At 44.4% G+C, this 16,221-nt stretch overlaps 1 protein-coding gene across 3 annotated transcripts in view; it reads right to left on the bottom strand.

The window, feature by feature from the left end:
* The window catches only part of LOC135913438 (probable cytochrome P450 12a4, mitochondrial), a 91,657-nt gene extending 75,666 nt beyond the window's left edge, over positions 1-15,991 (bottom strand). For 2 of the 3 annotated variants that reach the window (XM_065446011.1, XM_065446013.1), the window contains exons 1-4: positions 15,866-15,991; positions 15,460-15,756; positions 6,953-7,190; positions 2,048-2,238 (exon numbers count right to left, since the gene is read on the bottom strand). In XM_065446011.1, coding sequence (XP_065302083.1) covers positions 2,048-2,238; positions 6,953-7,149 — 388 coding nt within the window. In that variant the 5' untranslated portion in view covers positions 7,150-7,190; positions 15,460-15,756; positions 15,866-15,991. Of the gene's footprint in view, positions 1-2,047; positions 2,239-6,952; positions 7,191-15,459; positions 15,757-15,865 lie in introns of those variants that run through there. The other variant, XM_065446012.1, reaches the window with a different exon arrangement.
* Between the last annotated feature and the right edge of the window lie 230 nt (positions 15,992-16,221).

Genomic DNA, 16,221 nt, shown 5'->3' with positions numbered 1-16,221 from the left:
GTCGGTGCTGAAATTTCTTTTTATTTTTACAATTCGTCTCCTGAAATGGCCCTAAGTGAGGGCTACAGTATTCCTAAATAAGTAAGTAAAGTCGATTGCTTTGGCATTCAGAGTGTAGGATAATTCCATTTGTTTCTCTCATAGCGACATACGCACTCTCTGGCGTTATGAGCAGATTTCGAGGTGAAAGCACTGGCAACTCCACTAACCGTGGTGCTAAGCACAAGTGACGCTCTGAAAATTGTGTCATCACGGCTCAGCTGCTCCAGCCTTTTTCCGCGCTTCAAGGCAACGCATTTGCAGTCAAGAACGACGCGCGGTAGCAAAAAACTACCCGTTGCTTCCTACGTGCATCGACGCTTTTGACGGCAGGCGCCACTAAATGTTACCGCATACCGAACCATCTCGAATGATCCCGCAAACATGTGAGCCGAATCGTAACCAAGAGGCACCACGCACATGACCCCGGAGAGAAGGAGGGGCGCCGTCAAAGGAGCTTGGCTTGCCGAGGCTAGCGGAATGACGTGACGCTCCATGATAGTTGTTTTCCTGCCTCCATGGGAGCGTCACGGTCAGCTAGCGAGGTCATCTATGCGCCAATAGTTATGAAGATGGTCATGGATATCTTGCCGCCGAAATAGGGATGCTACTGGCATTCTCGACAGCAGTTTAGAGAACTGATCTTTCTTTAGTGTAAATCCAAGGCTAGACAAAGTGCCTAGCTTCAATAAGTTACATTTCGGAAATACACTACTTAAAAAAAAAAGTAGAGCGCAGTAGAACTTATGGAAGAGCTAAGAACGGCTCTACCGAAAGGAGTCTTTCTTTAGTTTTATACAGGTAAATTAGGTTCTTTCTTTTCGTCTGTCCCTTCAGGATTGTCGTTCCAATGAAGTTTCGTGTGATACATTTAGTGTTTGAGTTTCCACCTTGTTGAACCAAGCAACATGCAAAGAAATAAATCTTAGATGCAACCTCATGTAAATAATTTTCACATCAATAGCCGTTATATCTACACTCAAGGCTGACATTCATCTTTTCCGCCAGCGTCACCAAGAGGTTCCATGCAAACTGCAAGTGCGATAAGGTTCAGTCGCACCATGGATGCAGTATGGCGTAGGCGTGAAGGGAATCTCACGACAAGCAAAGGACGCTGTACTGATACGCACTTATTGTGGTAGTTCGTATGATAAATCGCGGCCAAATCGAGGATGGGGGAGGGGGCGCGCTAAAAGGGGGAAGAGAGGTAGGGACAGGTGAGCGCGTCTCTTTTTAAGAAGACGTAAAAAGAATAATTAGCCCAGTCTCATATCCTTCTCCTTCTCTACCCTGGCACTGCACCGTCCCAGCCCTAACTTCAATGTAATCTCCTGCAGCTACAAAGATTCAACCAGGCGTGTTGGCTGCTAGCTGCATGCAAGCTGCATTCGCCCCCGTTTAGTGCCTGGAGGCCCCGTAGTCGGCAGTTTAGGAGACTGCCGGCTACAGATGTTGGATGGAGGGCCAGCAGAAGCGTTTGCTGCCCTCTTTTCGCTCTTTTGATCACGCCATAGTTGTGATAGTTCCTGTTCGTGGTCATGAAGTGATATCTGTTCTTCTTTGTCTGTGCACACTTGGCACAATGCTTGATGATCTTTCGGAAGCAAGGGCTTACTGCACTTTATACGTCCCGTAATATTTAGAGCTTTAGTTCGCGCATTTGTGTAATAATTTGCGATGTATATCAGTACTTCTCCTTGCGGGCGATACTGCAACTCTTATAGATGGCTGCGACATTGCATGATGATTTTTCTGACAATTTCCATTCGAACGCATTATTTTTGAAATTTTGTGGAGGAATTCACCCCCCACATGAATCCCATTGATTTGGCTTTAGCATGGAAAACGATTGTGTGGCACACCAACGAAATGCGGCTTTCGGACATTACTTTTACCATGACCTAAGCGCTTAATTTCATTTCTTTCGTTAATAATGTCGTGAATTATCGAGCGTTAGTGCTGTCTTACCTCGGGCATTCAATTCAAAAATAATTGCAAGCCCACTTACACTCCAGCGCCCATCTCTGCATGATCGTGTAGCAGTCCGGCACGTCTCCATTTTTGTCCCGGTCACTGGCGATGAGCTCCAAGGCACTGTCGGCAATCTGGCTCATTCCTTCAGCATACAACTGAATAGTTCGGGGCTTCAAGGTGCAAGGCTGAACCGCTGTCCTGATCTGGCGCCATTCTTCACCCTGCCTGCGGGAAGGCCGACATATCCAAACGTCGTTTTCATTCATGATTTCGAGGACTCATTTGTTGGTATTACGTTGGATTTAACAAACAGCGAAGCTTTGCGTAGCCTCGTTTCGAACGTGAACACTTACTGTTCTGTTTGCAAGGCTTACGATATATAAGCAGTTCTCGATAAATTAGAATGTGATGGTTACTGACACAGTTTCATAGCTGAATAGCTGCAATACCATATAACGCCAAAGCGATTCTATTCACATCGCTAAGGTCGACTGATGCGAGTACAATTATTTGGCTGTACACAAGCGCAAAAAGCATAAACAAACCTTATGTGATATGATCGCAGCGGCTGTACGCAACAGAGCGTGAGGTACAGGGGAGTAACCTTATGGCGGGGGGTAGGGGGGGGGGTGCGTGCCGGTATTATCTTCGGATGGGCGGCAGCTTAATTTCCATTAGGCAATGAGACGCAATATTAACACCCTCATATTTTCTTTTAAATTTTGATTGAGGTATTTATTCAAGTTTATTTATTTATTCATTAACGATATCAAATCCTTCTTACGCACTCCGCAAACCAGGGTTGTGAATATGTAAAGGACATGATTGCCGTACCTTATGGTAGAAGAGGGCGTTCTAGCTATGCTAAGATGAGCTGCGTGACAAACGGCTTTGTTTTTTATGTGATTTACATATGTCTGGTACTGCTAGTGCATAGGCCAGCGGTTTCGTTGTAAAAATGCTTGTGCGCTCATTTACTTTCCTTTGCTCGGCAGAAGACGAAGTCCTGCTGCAGCACATGGCGTAGCGTTTTTGCATCGCGACACATCCGAATAAAATTCAGAAAGCTTGTATTTAAACTGTAAGCATAATTTTTGCTCTGGTACTGCTTCTTTCGGGGCACAGTACATGCCGATATGCAGTACCATGTGGTCTATTTGAATTCAGGCATGATCCAATGGCTAATCATTTCTGTGTAGACTAGCCGTATCTCCCAAAAGGAGATTGTCATCTTTGCCACAATGTATTAATAATGAGAAAAAAGGTTTTTGATAAAGACCAGCTGATAGACCATATTTTTATAGGCTCATATCGCGAGTGTCAGCCGCGCCGTTACGCTCAACATTAGGTGCTGCCTTTTGGCGAGGGGTGTAAGAGACGCATCTAGACAGCTGGACTTGCAGTGCATGCTCGCATGTTGTTGTGTTATAAACTCGTAAGCATTTTTGATGCCTATCCAACGAGGAAACATGTCCCGCCGTCCGTCACGTAAGACGGTCGGTTTGAAGATAGGGCCTGCCGCAGCGAGCGAATTGACCTTTGCGCTGCTTCTCGCATCAACGGGAAGCGGCGAGAACACAGCGCACACGAAGCTATCGGCACTCAGCGCGCGCTGCCCCTATCGCAAATGGCTTTCAAGCTGCGCCCTACGAAGCCACCGCCGTAATGACGTCTTGACGCAAATGGATAAGGCACTAAAGAGTGATAACGGTTTGTAACAATCGGAACGTCATCAGCGCAACTGGCGTCGGCCCGTGTACTAGTTCGTTTGCGTTATCGCGAAGAATACCGCGTGACGGCGCTCCACCAATTGGGAGATGCAGTCGTGCCGAGCAGGGGTCCTTCATTCTATTTAAAATTAATTTGCCGTTTCATTCTGTCCCACCGTAAAATATTTTCAATAACATCGGCGCCATAGAGGAAGATGCCGTTCGTACTGACAATCTCGGAGACATAAACTGTGACAACGACTAAATTGTGCAGGCGCTCATTCCCTGAGTGCGCATATTTTCTGATGGCAGTTCACAGTAACAATGAATAAAGCAGTCTGCGGGCATACGTTCTTATAGGTCGTTTCCTATTTCTATTCCGCATCAATTCGGGGTATAACAGGGAAATGCAGTCTTTTTTTTTCAGCAATGCTATTCTTCATCATTTTTTTATCAGACAGAAATTGTCCCTGCACCTAATACTCTTGGTCGCGTTATTTACGTGAATATACTACGTTATGAAATACAAATTATTGTGGCAAATCATGGCAAGCGATTTATATTCCTTATTTACTCCAATGCCTTGTTCATGCATAAATCCGGGTAAGTACTTTGCGCCATGAAAAGAGTATTGACGTGCTTCTTTTAGGTACACAATTAAAATCAATTTTTTCAAAGCAGTTCTATATGTTATTTACTTGAGGATGGATTTGACTTGCGACTTCCATGATTGGAGAGCATAAAGTTAGTTCTTCCGTTCCTGAACATAAATGGAGCATCATTTCGGTCAAGGGGTAACAGTGCTACGTGAATTTTCACAATAACTAGAGTGCCATTAAGTACACGTCTTTGTGGACCGACATTTTTGCTACATAAATACCTGCGAGGGGCCATAACCCACCTTAAAACTGAATATTCGCTGGGAAAGATAACTTCTTATGCTCTTAAAATATTACCGCCAAGACTAATGGAGGAAAGTTGAGTGTTGTAGGTACTCTCGACTCTTCCGTGTTCCCTGATGTTGCTTTAGCGGCATGGCCCTTGTATCTGCTGGAGTGCAGCTTGCACGCATAGCACAAGCCGTAGTGAGGGTTGGTGTCGTCAGGTGCCGATCACGACGGGGTGACGACACAATAGCGCTCGTAGTAGTTTTCTTTTTGACAAGCTGTGTTTTATTATTAAACCCTCCACACAACAATGATCCCCAGGACAGCTAACGGAAGCAACTCGCATATTAACTTGTGCGCGTTCTAAGAAACAGTGTACTTTCCTCATGTTCTCCAGACGAGATCGTATTTTCCGCTTCTGCGCTTTTGCCGTTCCCGAAAAGTAGACATTGTTCATGCCGAGCAACACGGTATCATCGCTTTAGGGGATACGTGTAGAATACAAATATAGACAGTGATTTGAGGTTCATATTAGCGCATTTTTGATCAAGAAATATTGCTAGTGTAGCTTTCGTTACCCTTGAGTCGATATCTAAAAAATAAATTATTCTTATAGAGCTATGGAACAAAGAGACATGGCGAAGACTGTCTTTAAAAATACAATGACCGATAGACATTTCTTAAGCTTCACCATGACAGCTTTCGCTTTATAGATCAGGCTTCTGCTCTACAACGAGTGGTTGTGAATTGTGCATCGCCATGTTATTTTTAATTTGTCGCTCTAGCTTTATAGCGTTTCTGTCTGGAATAGAAATATGAAGACATTTTGTCTCGACCTCCGACCCCTGTCTTTGTATGTCTTCTTCAAACTAGAAATCTATTATTCGTTGATTCGCTTAGGCGCCCATGCAAGCGTTCTCCGGCGTGAATGTAAGTGAGCTCTTTCAGAATATTTATGACTGTCACGCTCTGTACAGTGAAGCTGCTCTAATTTCCTACACGGCCTGACAGGCGGTGTTTCGTATCAAGGTATAGCTAGACTGGACGATTCTTACATAAGCAATCAATGAACAGATTTAAGCGCTTGCCGCCAATGACGAAGCGCGGGAAGAATGTGTGCAAGATCATACTTTAATGGCTAGAGGTATAAACGAGCCTACGGTATATTCAATGTTTACGGAGTGCAGCAAAATACCAACAAATGGTATAGGCGGTACTTAAAGCTCACGGCCCCCCCCCCCCCCCTCTGCTTCCTCACAGGGACCACTGTCATCGTTGTCGTAATGCTCGCACAGCTGTGGCAACGTGAATTGAAATTATAAATGTGGTGCATTGCGTATTGCACAGAAAATAAATGAAACCACACTTTCTCCATCACCAGGGAAATGAGCCCTTTGCCTTCTTAATTTTACCATTGATACGTTTGCGTTAAGAAATGGACTTGTATTCTCAGAAAAGAAATATTTTTTATTTAACTCTTTTAACGTTGCGCGAAGCATCACTTACAAGAAATCTCCGGCCGCAATGGCCTAAAGGCAACGGAATAAATGCTTAGTTACTGTTGTTTGTTGAGGGAGACAACTTTGTTCTTCTTTACAAAGAATGCACTTGTATTTCGCTTTTCTTTCTAAACTGGTCTGCTCGTACGCAGTCTTGTCATAATTATCAACCTGAATTTACCCTAAAGGCCAGAATACTTGGAGCGAATATGCGACGAATAGTCGGCGTTCGACGCCCGGCGGCGTACGCGCGACGCGCGGCGGCGGAGAAAACTCCGTTCGCCGCCGATCTAGCTGGCGCAGAAAAGTTCGTCGGGCGTCGACAATACCGGAAGCGGCAAACGAGCGGCGCCCGAAAGCGAGCCAATCAGGTCTCACTATCCGCCCCGACTTCCGACTAGGCTTCCCGCCCAGTGTTGCCACAACACATAGCATCACCGCTTTTTTTAAACAACATCGGCACATGAATGTCTCAAACACATAAAAAACACTAGAAATCTTTTCTAAACAAAATTTTACGCGTTTTTAGAGTGTTCCGCAATTCAAAAGCGATAATAGTTGTCATTAATGTTTTTTTTTTGTGTAATGTGTTTTACTACAGCGCATTTGCCTCGTCTAGCCACACTGATAACAACGCAGCGACTCGCCGGCGGCGGCCGCCGTGTCTTCGCTCCATGTAGCGCAGACCGACGAACAAACGGTGTCGCACCGCGGCAGATTTTCTGCCTCCCAAACTTCGTCGTGAAGTTCGCTCCATGTATTCTGGCCTTAATGATTTCGAAAAAAATACGCTCGGTACGTTTGCTAAGCCTAGCGATAAATCGAAGGGAACAAATGTTCTCACGCATTAAGTATCCCAGTGTTGGCAAAGTACTCCTTCCTGTCTGTGTGGTAAAATTTGAACGGTAGTGCTCCCATGCGGTAAGGTGTCCTTCCCTCCTCCTGGTACAAGGTCCGAATATCGTCCGCGCTGAAGAGGTGCACCAGGACCCGCCTTCCAGGAAGGTGCTCCCCTACTACGGGCCCGTACCGTTGGTACATATCCCAGGCAGCTTCGTTTAGATTCCTGATGTTGTACCTGCCTGCAAAGCAGAGAGATAACATAAAGTTGAATATTTTAAAACATATGTTTTGATATGTCAACTATAGGAGGGGGGTTTATCGTGGCGATAATATGTTGCTTGATGTATGACGAAAGACTGAACATTTTATAACGAATATAGGCTGTGGAACCTGTGGATAAATTATGAATCGTCGACAGTGGCATGTACATCGAATCCTCAATATAAGCAACAGTGCACTTTGAGAGAAACGCCCTGTATAGTTGGCATCGCTCTATGCGTGTAAGGTGTACAGAGTGTGTCAGCAAAGGTGATGCCGTACGGATGCAAATTAATATGTTCTTCTACAACATTGCATTTACCTGTATCTTAAGCTGACCGACCCGCATTCTTCACCGGAACTGCCGTCGGAGGCTTCAGCAATCTACAGTCATCACTCTGAACTCGGGGGCGGCGTTCTGGTGTTCCTCGGAGTGCTTGAGTTTCGCGGTAACAGTAGCGGTGACGGCATACGGAGGAGAAATAAGCAACTCTTCAACAACTTTGAAAGTCAGCAGAATTCTCCTGTCACGTCTTTGCGAATCGTGCATTGCCGACGCTGTTGCTGCCATGATTGGTGTATTCTGATGAACTAATGTAGTGCATGGGCTCTTTTCACCGATTTTCTTTACTGTGATAGCAATTGTATCGGCCCTACAGGCGCATTTCTGAAAGCAATGAAGGGTGCTAGTTGGTGCACCGTGGACGTTCATGATTATATTGCGCTTTGTGTTACACTGACGATTTAAGTGAAGGACAGGACGCGCACGTACGTAGCGCAAACTACTACACTGTTTAATACTGTTAAGGGACGCGCCTACGTACAAGGAGATATGGCGCGCGAGGAGATATAAAAAGATATGACAAAGTGACGACATGTTATCATACCTTGGGCCAGGCATGCATCGTTCACTTGCACCCGTTCGCCTTGGCAAACTCGACCTCAGCTTCGATAAGTGCGATGGATGGAGTGCTTACACACATCTAGCTCTCTTTAGAAGTCGCAAGTGCGTCCCATATTACTCGCTCCGTTTTTGTTTTTGATGTGCCAATGAATGTGGTGCTTTCTAGTTGCGGAGAGTATTTGCATTGCTTGCAGTGTGCAACCAAGTTGCCACGTACTCTCAGAAGCTGCCACGTGTATTTGTGCTCCCGTAACGTATCGGTTAACAACGTCCAGTTGCCCAATGTACACTTTCCCGCAATCTGCTGGGATTTGGTAAAGCACTGAAGTAGCAAAGTCCACGTACTTTTTCACGTACTTAGTCGGACAGACCGTAGGACTTCGATTGCCCTCTGTGGGTTCTGCGTTCACCCTCTTGCACATGTCTTAGTTTTTGTGGAGTGGAGAACAGTACTTAAACATCATGGCGTTGGGCTGCCTTCTTTATTCTATGTAACAACCCATGGATGTTAGGCACCACCCCGCGTTTTTTCAGTTTTCTCTTTTTCCTGTGTTCAATTTTCCTTTTCCTATTGACTCTGATTTCGGGCAACATGTATTCACAGATTTGCACCACCATACATGTGCTGGTGCTACAAAAGAAGAGGAGAAAAAGAAATCCTGAGGTATGATACTTGCCATTCTAAAATCATAAAAAGAGCCATTGCCAAGGCTTACATCAGTCAAACAGTTTAAAAATCATGCCGCCCTGCTGTGGGGGAAGGAATCGATTTTCAAGTAAGCCGCTTAAGGAACAGTGTGTACCCGAACAGTATGGTGGTGCACATCTGGTGCAAAAACGCCGATTCGTTCATACATGGGTGTTTCTTAATCAGATCTTTCGTCTCCTGCGATAGCTTACCGTCACCACATCCATAATTTCAGCGGTATCACTCCACCTTTCACAAACGTGCTCCACAAACACGCTGAATGGACATGCAGAGAAGCATGTGAACGAGCCTTTTCGGAATCTCAAGAAAACCATAACTGAAGCACCAGTACTTCGCGTATACGACGCGTCAAGACGGTGTACTTAGTTTATAGTGGGATACATCTGGTGAAGGGATTGGTGCCCTGCTAAAGCAGCCAGGTGACAATGGCAATTAACATCCCGTCGCTTATTATTCGTGTAGCCTACTCAAGCACGAAGTTTACTACGCCATCACAGAGAGAGAATGCCTTGCCATCGTATTTGTGATAAGTGGCATTGTTATCGTCAGGGGAAGCCATTCACTGATGATACGAATGATTATGCGCTACAGTGGCTGAAGAAGGTGAATAATCTCCAAGGTGGGCTCTTTCGGTAGTAGTTAAAGTTGTCAATGTACGAAGTAAATGTTAAACACTAGGAAGGCATGAGGAATGTTGAAGCTGATGCACTTTCCAGTGCTTCTATAGTCCCGCTTCTCTCACTCACCAGCGATATAGTCATCGTCAAAAAGAATCGCCGACGGAAGACATGTGTGCCTTGTACACTGCACCTAACCATTCTCACGGACGCTAATCATCACTTTCAGCATGTCGGCGTGACGACGTTGTCCCTTTCGTCTCCACAGTACTGTTGGCCATGCATGATAACCGATGTTTCCAACTACATTTCACCTTCTGAGACTGTCTAGTTAAGAAAGCAGACCAAATCATAAAAGTACGGATCACTTGAATCACTGCCTCTAGCTAAATAACCTACAGATGTCCTTCCAATGGACGCGAACTTAAGATTTTCTAGATATGCCTCATCACAAACTTTCTAGTTTGTGATTGACCATGCCACTGGCTATGTATGGGTGTTCACTCACAAAAATAAAAACAGCAAAGACTACACTTCATGCTTAAAAAGCGTTTTTACGGCCATCAAACCAAGGAAGTTCCTTTCAGATCGTGGAACAGGGTTCACCCAAGGAAATTTTAAGCAGTTCATAAAGCATATGATCGAACAAACCAACTCTTCACGTTGTCTCATCATTCACAATGCAATTGTATGAACAAGCGGACAAATCAAAGGATAGTCAGAACACCTGAATGCAACATCAGCTATGGACGACAAAATTGTAGGGCTAAGCTGTTCTCGGATGTCATCTACGAACACAATAGAACAATAGAACACCTCCCGAAGTTACTGGTTAATAACCTTCGTATCTGAAGGATGAAATTCCATCTGATCCAGCCATATTGAAGCAACTAAATGAAATTTTGAGCAAGCAAGGAAGAAGTTGGTTAATTACTTGACTAATCATGCAATTGGGCCGAATACAAAAAGTAGTGTGACTTACTCCGTACAACAGTGAGCCGCATGCATTTGGCCGCGTCATAATGCAGTGCAACGACATATTTTTGAACTCTGGCTAGACTTAGCTGAAACACCCTGTACATATCTATGTATGCGTATTATATATATATATATATTCCGTGGACGCTGGGTATATCGAAATACTGTATTTCCAATATGTATACAAGCAGCCAGACTAGTTAGGATGGCTGACCAGCAACAACACGCAGCAAAAAGCGTCTCGCGATCAACCTCTCCCTTCCACTTCTTTTATCCTTCTGCAACAGGTCCCCCGGGTGCCCCAGGCATCCGGGGGACCTGTTGGGCCCCTGGACGAAGAACTGCGAGCGAAGTGCGGCTTTAGCCGCGAAATTCGCACGAGATCAACATGCATCGGACTTGAGGATGCATCAAACTGTAACAACGAGGTGTCGTAATTGATGTCGTTAACTAGACTTAGGACTTCATAAGACTCTTTGTAGCGAGAGAGAAGCTTCTGGGAGAGGCCGACCCGAGGACATGGCGACCAAAGGGGCAACCAAGCACCTGGGGCGAACTTAACATCGCAATGGAACCGGCCGTAACGCTCTTTTTGCATATGCTGCGAGGCTAATAAGCGAGATCGAGCAACTTGGCCCGCCATGTGAGCGCGATCGATGACTTCACGAGCGTACTCAGTGGCAGTGCAGGGCACAGAAGGTAGGATGGTGTCAAAGGGCACAGTGGGGTCGCGTCCATACAGAAGATAAAAGGCTGAATATCCTGCAGTATCATGTCGGGACGAGTTATACGCGAATTTAAATGATACTCCTAAAGGCCCCCGAAGGGGTATTACATAGGGGGTACCGATACATAAAGAATGTGAGCTTTGCGCATTACGGAAAAAACAACTGAAGTACACAAAAGTTATAGAAAATTTTTACAAAAGAAAACACAAAAGTTATACAACAGTACGATATCAAGCAAAAACAATATTCAAAATACATTAGTCAAGTGAAACTCAGATAGAAAATGCAAAACTGTATGAGAAAATAAATTAAGGGAATTAAATAGGCACAATGTAAAAAGAAGTAAAACGGGGTGTTGCTCGAAACTGCGTCAGCTATCACGTTAACAAATTAATGAGACATGAATCCACTTGTACAATGTGCACGCAGAACGGTAAGCCAAATGATCAAAACAATATATACACTGAACAACGTATGAAGAAATGGTACATGAATAGATATTTACACGTAAGTATTGTGTAAAAGTTCCTGAAAGGTTGCGAGATCGGTTTGAGTAGCAATGTGGGATGGTAGGTTATTCCATGCAACAATTGTTCAGGAAACGAAGGAGTTAGCATAGTTAGCTGAGCGACAACTGATGCGTTTTATCTTGAAGATATGGTCTGTGCGTGGAAAGAAGGCTGTCGCTGGTTCGAAGATACGGTGAAGGTGCGGATGATGACAAAGTTTGTGCAGCAGTGAGAGGCGGGCAATTCTGCGGCGATGAGATAAGTCGTCAAGCTGAGCACCAGCTTTTAGTGCTGAAATGCTAGTATAGGGTGAATAATCAGAAAAAATGAAACGGGCCGCGCGGTTTTGGAGTGATTCGATTTCTTGGGTGATATATGTTTGAAAAGGGTCCCAGATAGCTGATGCATACTCGATTTTGGGGCGTATTAATGTGATGTATGCTAGTCTGCGTAGTTTCGGTGGAGCATGCTTAAAGTTGGGTTTGAGGAGGCCTAAAGAGTGGTTAGCTGATGCCAACATCAGGCGGATGTGATGATGTCACGTTAGATCAGACTCTAAGTGAACTCCAACGTACTTATATGAAGTTGTAAGTTCAATTATGTTGTTAGATATTACATACGATGTTGGAATACGGTGGTTGCACCTAGTAAATGATAATAACTTCGTTTTAGCTGTATCAAGAGTTATCAACCATGTCGAACACCATGTGGTAATAGCGATAAGATCGGTTTGAAGAATATCTTTGTCATTGTCGCACAAAATTAACCGGTATATTACGCAGTCATCGACAAAACGTCTGATGTGGGAAGACACACAGTTAGGCAGGTCATTAATATAGATTAAGAAAAGTAAAGGGCCAAGAACGCTGCGCTGCGGAAGACCGGAGGTTACTTTGGTATAAGAGGAATTACTGTTGTTAACAGACGTATATTGTACTCTGGATGAGAGGTAATCCTTAATCCATCCAATAACGGTTGGGCGTATGTTAAGGTTCATTAGCTTCAGTACTAGTCTATGGTGAGCAATTCGATCGAAAGCTTTCGAGAAATCCAGCAAGATAGTATCAACTAGAAACCCTAGGTCTAGGTATGAATGTATGTCATGTAAAAAGCCGGCTAACTGTGTTTCGCATGAATAACCACGACGAAAGCCATGTTGGTAATCAACAATAATTTTGTGCTCTTCTAAGTAGTTAATGATTTCAGTATAGAACATGCGTTCAAGTAATTTACAAATAGTACTAGTTAAGGAGATGGGGCGGTAATTTAACGGGTGAGCTTGGTCTCCGGACTTAAAAATGGGTATGACTTTTGCCACCTTCCAATCGTGCGGAATAGTGTTAGTTGATAAAGAATGCGAGAATAGTGCACATAATATAGGTGATAAAATAGGTGACAAATGTTTTAACACTTTATTATTAATGCCAGTGTGATCAGAGGCGGAAGAAACTAGAAGTTTATTTAGTAAAGAAGAAATACCTGCTTCGCTAACAATTATTTCTGGCATTGATATGTTAATGAGATTGTCAAGGCTTGGTGAAGATATGGTGTCTTCCTATGTAAATACAAATGAAAATGCGCTATTCAATAAATCAGCACATTCCGAGTGGTAGACCATATCACCGTGCTCATCAACTAGTGTTAAATTGGGATAGCTCTTGGGTTTATTACGCGACAAGAACGTTGAGGATTGTTAGTAAGCCTAGAATATACGTCATGGGCAAAGAAATGTCGTTCAGATAATTTTAGCAGTGACTGATATTTCTTATTGCCGATCTTATAACGGTGCCAGGAATCTGAGTCACGGGCTTTACCGGCTTTACGATATAAACGCTTTTTCTTGTTATTAAGACGCCGAAGCTTTACGGTAAACCACGGGGCTGTCGGGGTGCAGGCTATTTTTGTTAGAGGGACGAATCGATTAATTAGTTCAGTAAGAGTGGTTTTAAGTTTAGCCCAGTCAAGTTCGACTGTTTGAAATTGGCATCTATTGAGGAAATGTAAAGAGAAGTCAGATAGCGCCGAGTTTATGCTGTCAGAGTCCGCTCTATTGTAACATCGGATGTACTTATCAGAGCACGGACGTGTTGGAAGGGAAACTGCAAGACTACCTGTTATGATATCATGATCAGATAGCCTATCTAGATGAGTTGAGTCGAAGCACACGTCAGGATCAGTGGTTAATACTAGACCTAAAATATTAGCGGATGTTGCCGAATATTGCGTAGGACGGGTGATAAGCTGTGTTAAAAAAAAGTCGAGATATGACTGCAGGAAACTGTGGGCCTCAGATAGGTAGGTTGCTGTTGAAAGGTTAGCCCAATCAACTTCGGGGAAATTAAAATCCCAAAAATTAGTACTAGAGATTTAGAAAAAACGAACAGTAATGATTTCAAGGAGCCGTTGGAATTCACGAGAAAACGTATTGCCCATGTCAGGAGGTCGATAACAAGCGCCATTGATTATAAGGCCCGCTTTATGTTTTATGGAAACCCACACACACTCTAAAAAAGTGTCAAGGTGAATACGTGTGGCGAAAAGATTTTTTTGCACTGCCACCAAAACGCCACCGCCTATTGGATTTGTCCTGTCACATCAAAAGTTGTTAAATGAAGTCCAGCATTCCAGAATGCAGGTATCGGGGACAGTATCGGTAAGCCATATCTCAGTTAGTATCACTATCGATGCTGAACATGAGTCAATGATGGATGATAGCTGTACTGTTTTAGAAATGACGCTTCTTATGTTTGTGTAAAGAAAAGGAATGCGGTCTTGGGCGTCATTTTTCCTCGATATCGATCCAGTGGATTGATGCTTAGTGTGATCACATGACACTCATCATTCTGTAGCTATTTCAGACAATCGCTTCGCGCGTTTCTGATTGCTATCCCAGATATAAACGTCATTATTAATAAACAACTTGCTGAACAAGGGTCACACACGATCGCCTTCCTTTCGTATTGTTTTGGAAAATAGCACAAAGTTGCGGCGTTTATTTCGCACTGTTTCCGAGTGGTTACGGGAAATGCTAAAAGGTTTATCTTTTAGTTTGTAACCATAGCTAAGTAGTGCAACAATTTCTTTGTCATTGGAAAACTTTGGAATAATCGGTCGCTTTTTATCTTTAGAGAAACGACCTAATCTCTGCGCTCTTGCTATTGAGGACACTTTCATACCAAGATGATAGTCGCAAAATTCCTGAACCAGGCGCTCAGAAGTTTCCCATCGTTCGTTTTGTTCAGAGTCAGAAAGCCCGTAAAATAGTAAATTGCACCTGCGGGAGCGGTTTTCTAAATCGTCGACCTTATCTTCTAGTTTGGAGATGCTCAATTCGTGAGTTGGAAGGGAGTGCGCATTAGCCTCCCCTGACAAAAGCCCTGAAGTTATCTTTCGCTCGAAATCATCAAGTTGATTCTGCATTTTAGAAAAGCGTTCTTCCCAGTTAAGTGCTACTTTCTCAGAAACATTGGACAGAATTTTAGTTTCAAGTTCAGAAACACGTCGACTTAGTTGGTGTAGGTCACTTTTTAGGCCGATATGGATTTGTAGTAACTTATTAACAGATTCTAAAATGCCTATACTATTAGAATCTAGTCTCTGAACAGTGCTGAATGCAAAATCAAGTTTTTTTCTTCTTGTGGTTTAGTCAGGGGACCCGGGTTGGCCTCTACGTCGCCCCCGAGCAGCAAAAGGCGCCATAGATGCAAGACACAATCACAAAAACACTTCATTGAATCGGGTGGCCACGACACCGCTAATAAGAACACATCGTTTTTACGAAATAAAAAGCACCATTTAGGCTCACCTGCACAAGCATTAAAAGTGAACGTGGCATCACAGCTGCGGTGTCGTGGCCCGAAGTGCTGTCGAAATGGCTGTGCTTTAGTACTGCGCTTGTCGTAGATAAGGTTCTATGTTGCCAGCCGAGCAATGCAGTCGTATCCAGAACTGGTGGTTGATCCGGTGACGGACTCGACGATTGACTGCGCGTCCAACGTAAACCTTTCAGCTCGGTGTCTTCATTAGGTCCGGTATTTTCCGATGGATAACCCAGGCGCTGCAGTGCGACGGCCGACGGTGAACCGAGCATCGCCATGAACACCTGCGCAGGCATGAAAAGTGAGCGTGGCATCACAGCTGCGGTGTCGTGGCCCAGGCCAATGACGTAGGCCAGCGTGGCATCCCAGTCGCGGTGATCGTTGGAAACTTACATCGACAGCATCTCTGTGAGTGTTCGGTTGAGACGTTGCGTAAGGCCATTCGTTGGCGGGTGGTAGGCGGTGGACACCTTGTTCTCAGTGGCACAGCAGTGGAGGAGGTCGTCGACAACTCGAGACAAGAACGAGCTGCGTGGCCTGTAAGTAACTGCCGAGGTGCACCATGGTGGAGCATCGCTGACGTCAGTTGCGCAAATAGTCGGCAACGCCTTTGTTATCGCGTAGCATGGCACGTAATCAATAGCGACGGCGATGCGCTTATTCCCTCGCGTCGCCGTCGCGAACGGGCCAAGTTGGTCATGGCCTACGCGAAAGAAAGGTTCGCAGGGAACTTCAATTGGATTGAATAT

This window comes from Dermacentor albipictus, unplaced genomic scaffold (genome assembly GCF_038994185.2).
Source record: "Dermacentor albipictus isolate Rhodes 1998 colony unplaced genomic scaffold, USDA_Dalb.pri_finalv2 scaffold_15, whole genome shotgun sequence".
Lineage (NCBI taxonomy): Eukaryota > Metazoa > Arthropoda > Arachnida > Ixodida > Ixodidae > Dermacentor > Dermacentor albipictus.
Note: the sequence above shows the minus strand (reverse complement) of the source record. Positions and strands in the feature narration are given on the sequence as shown.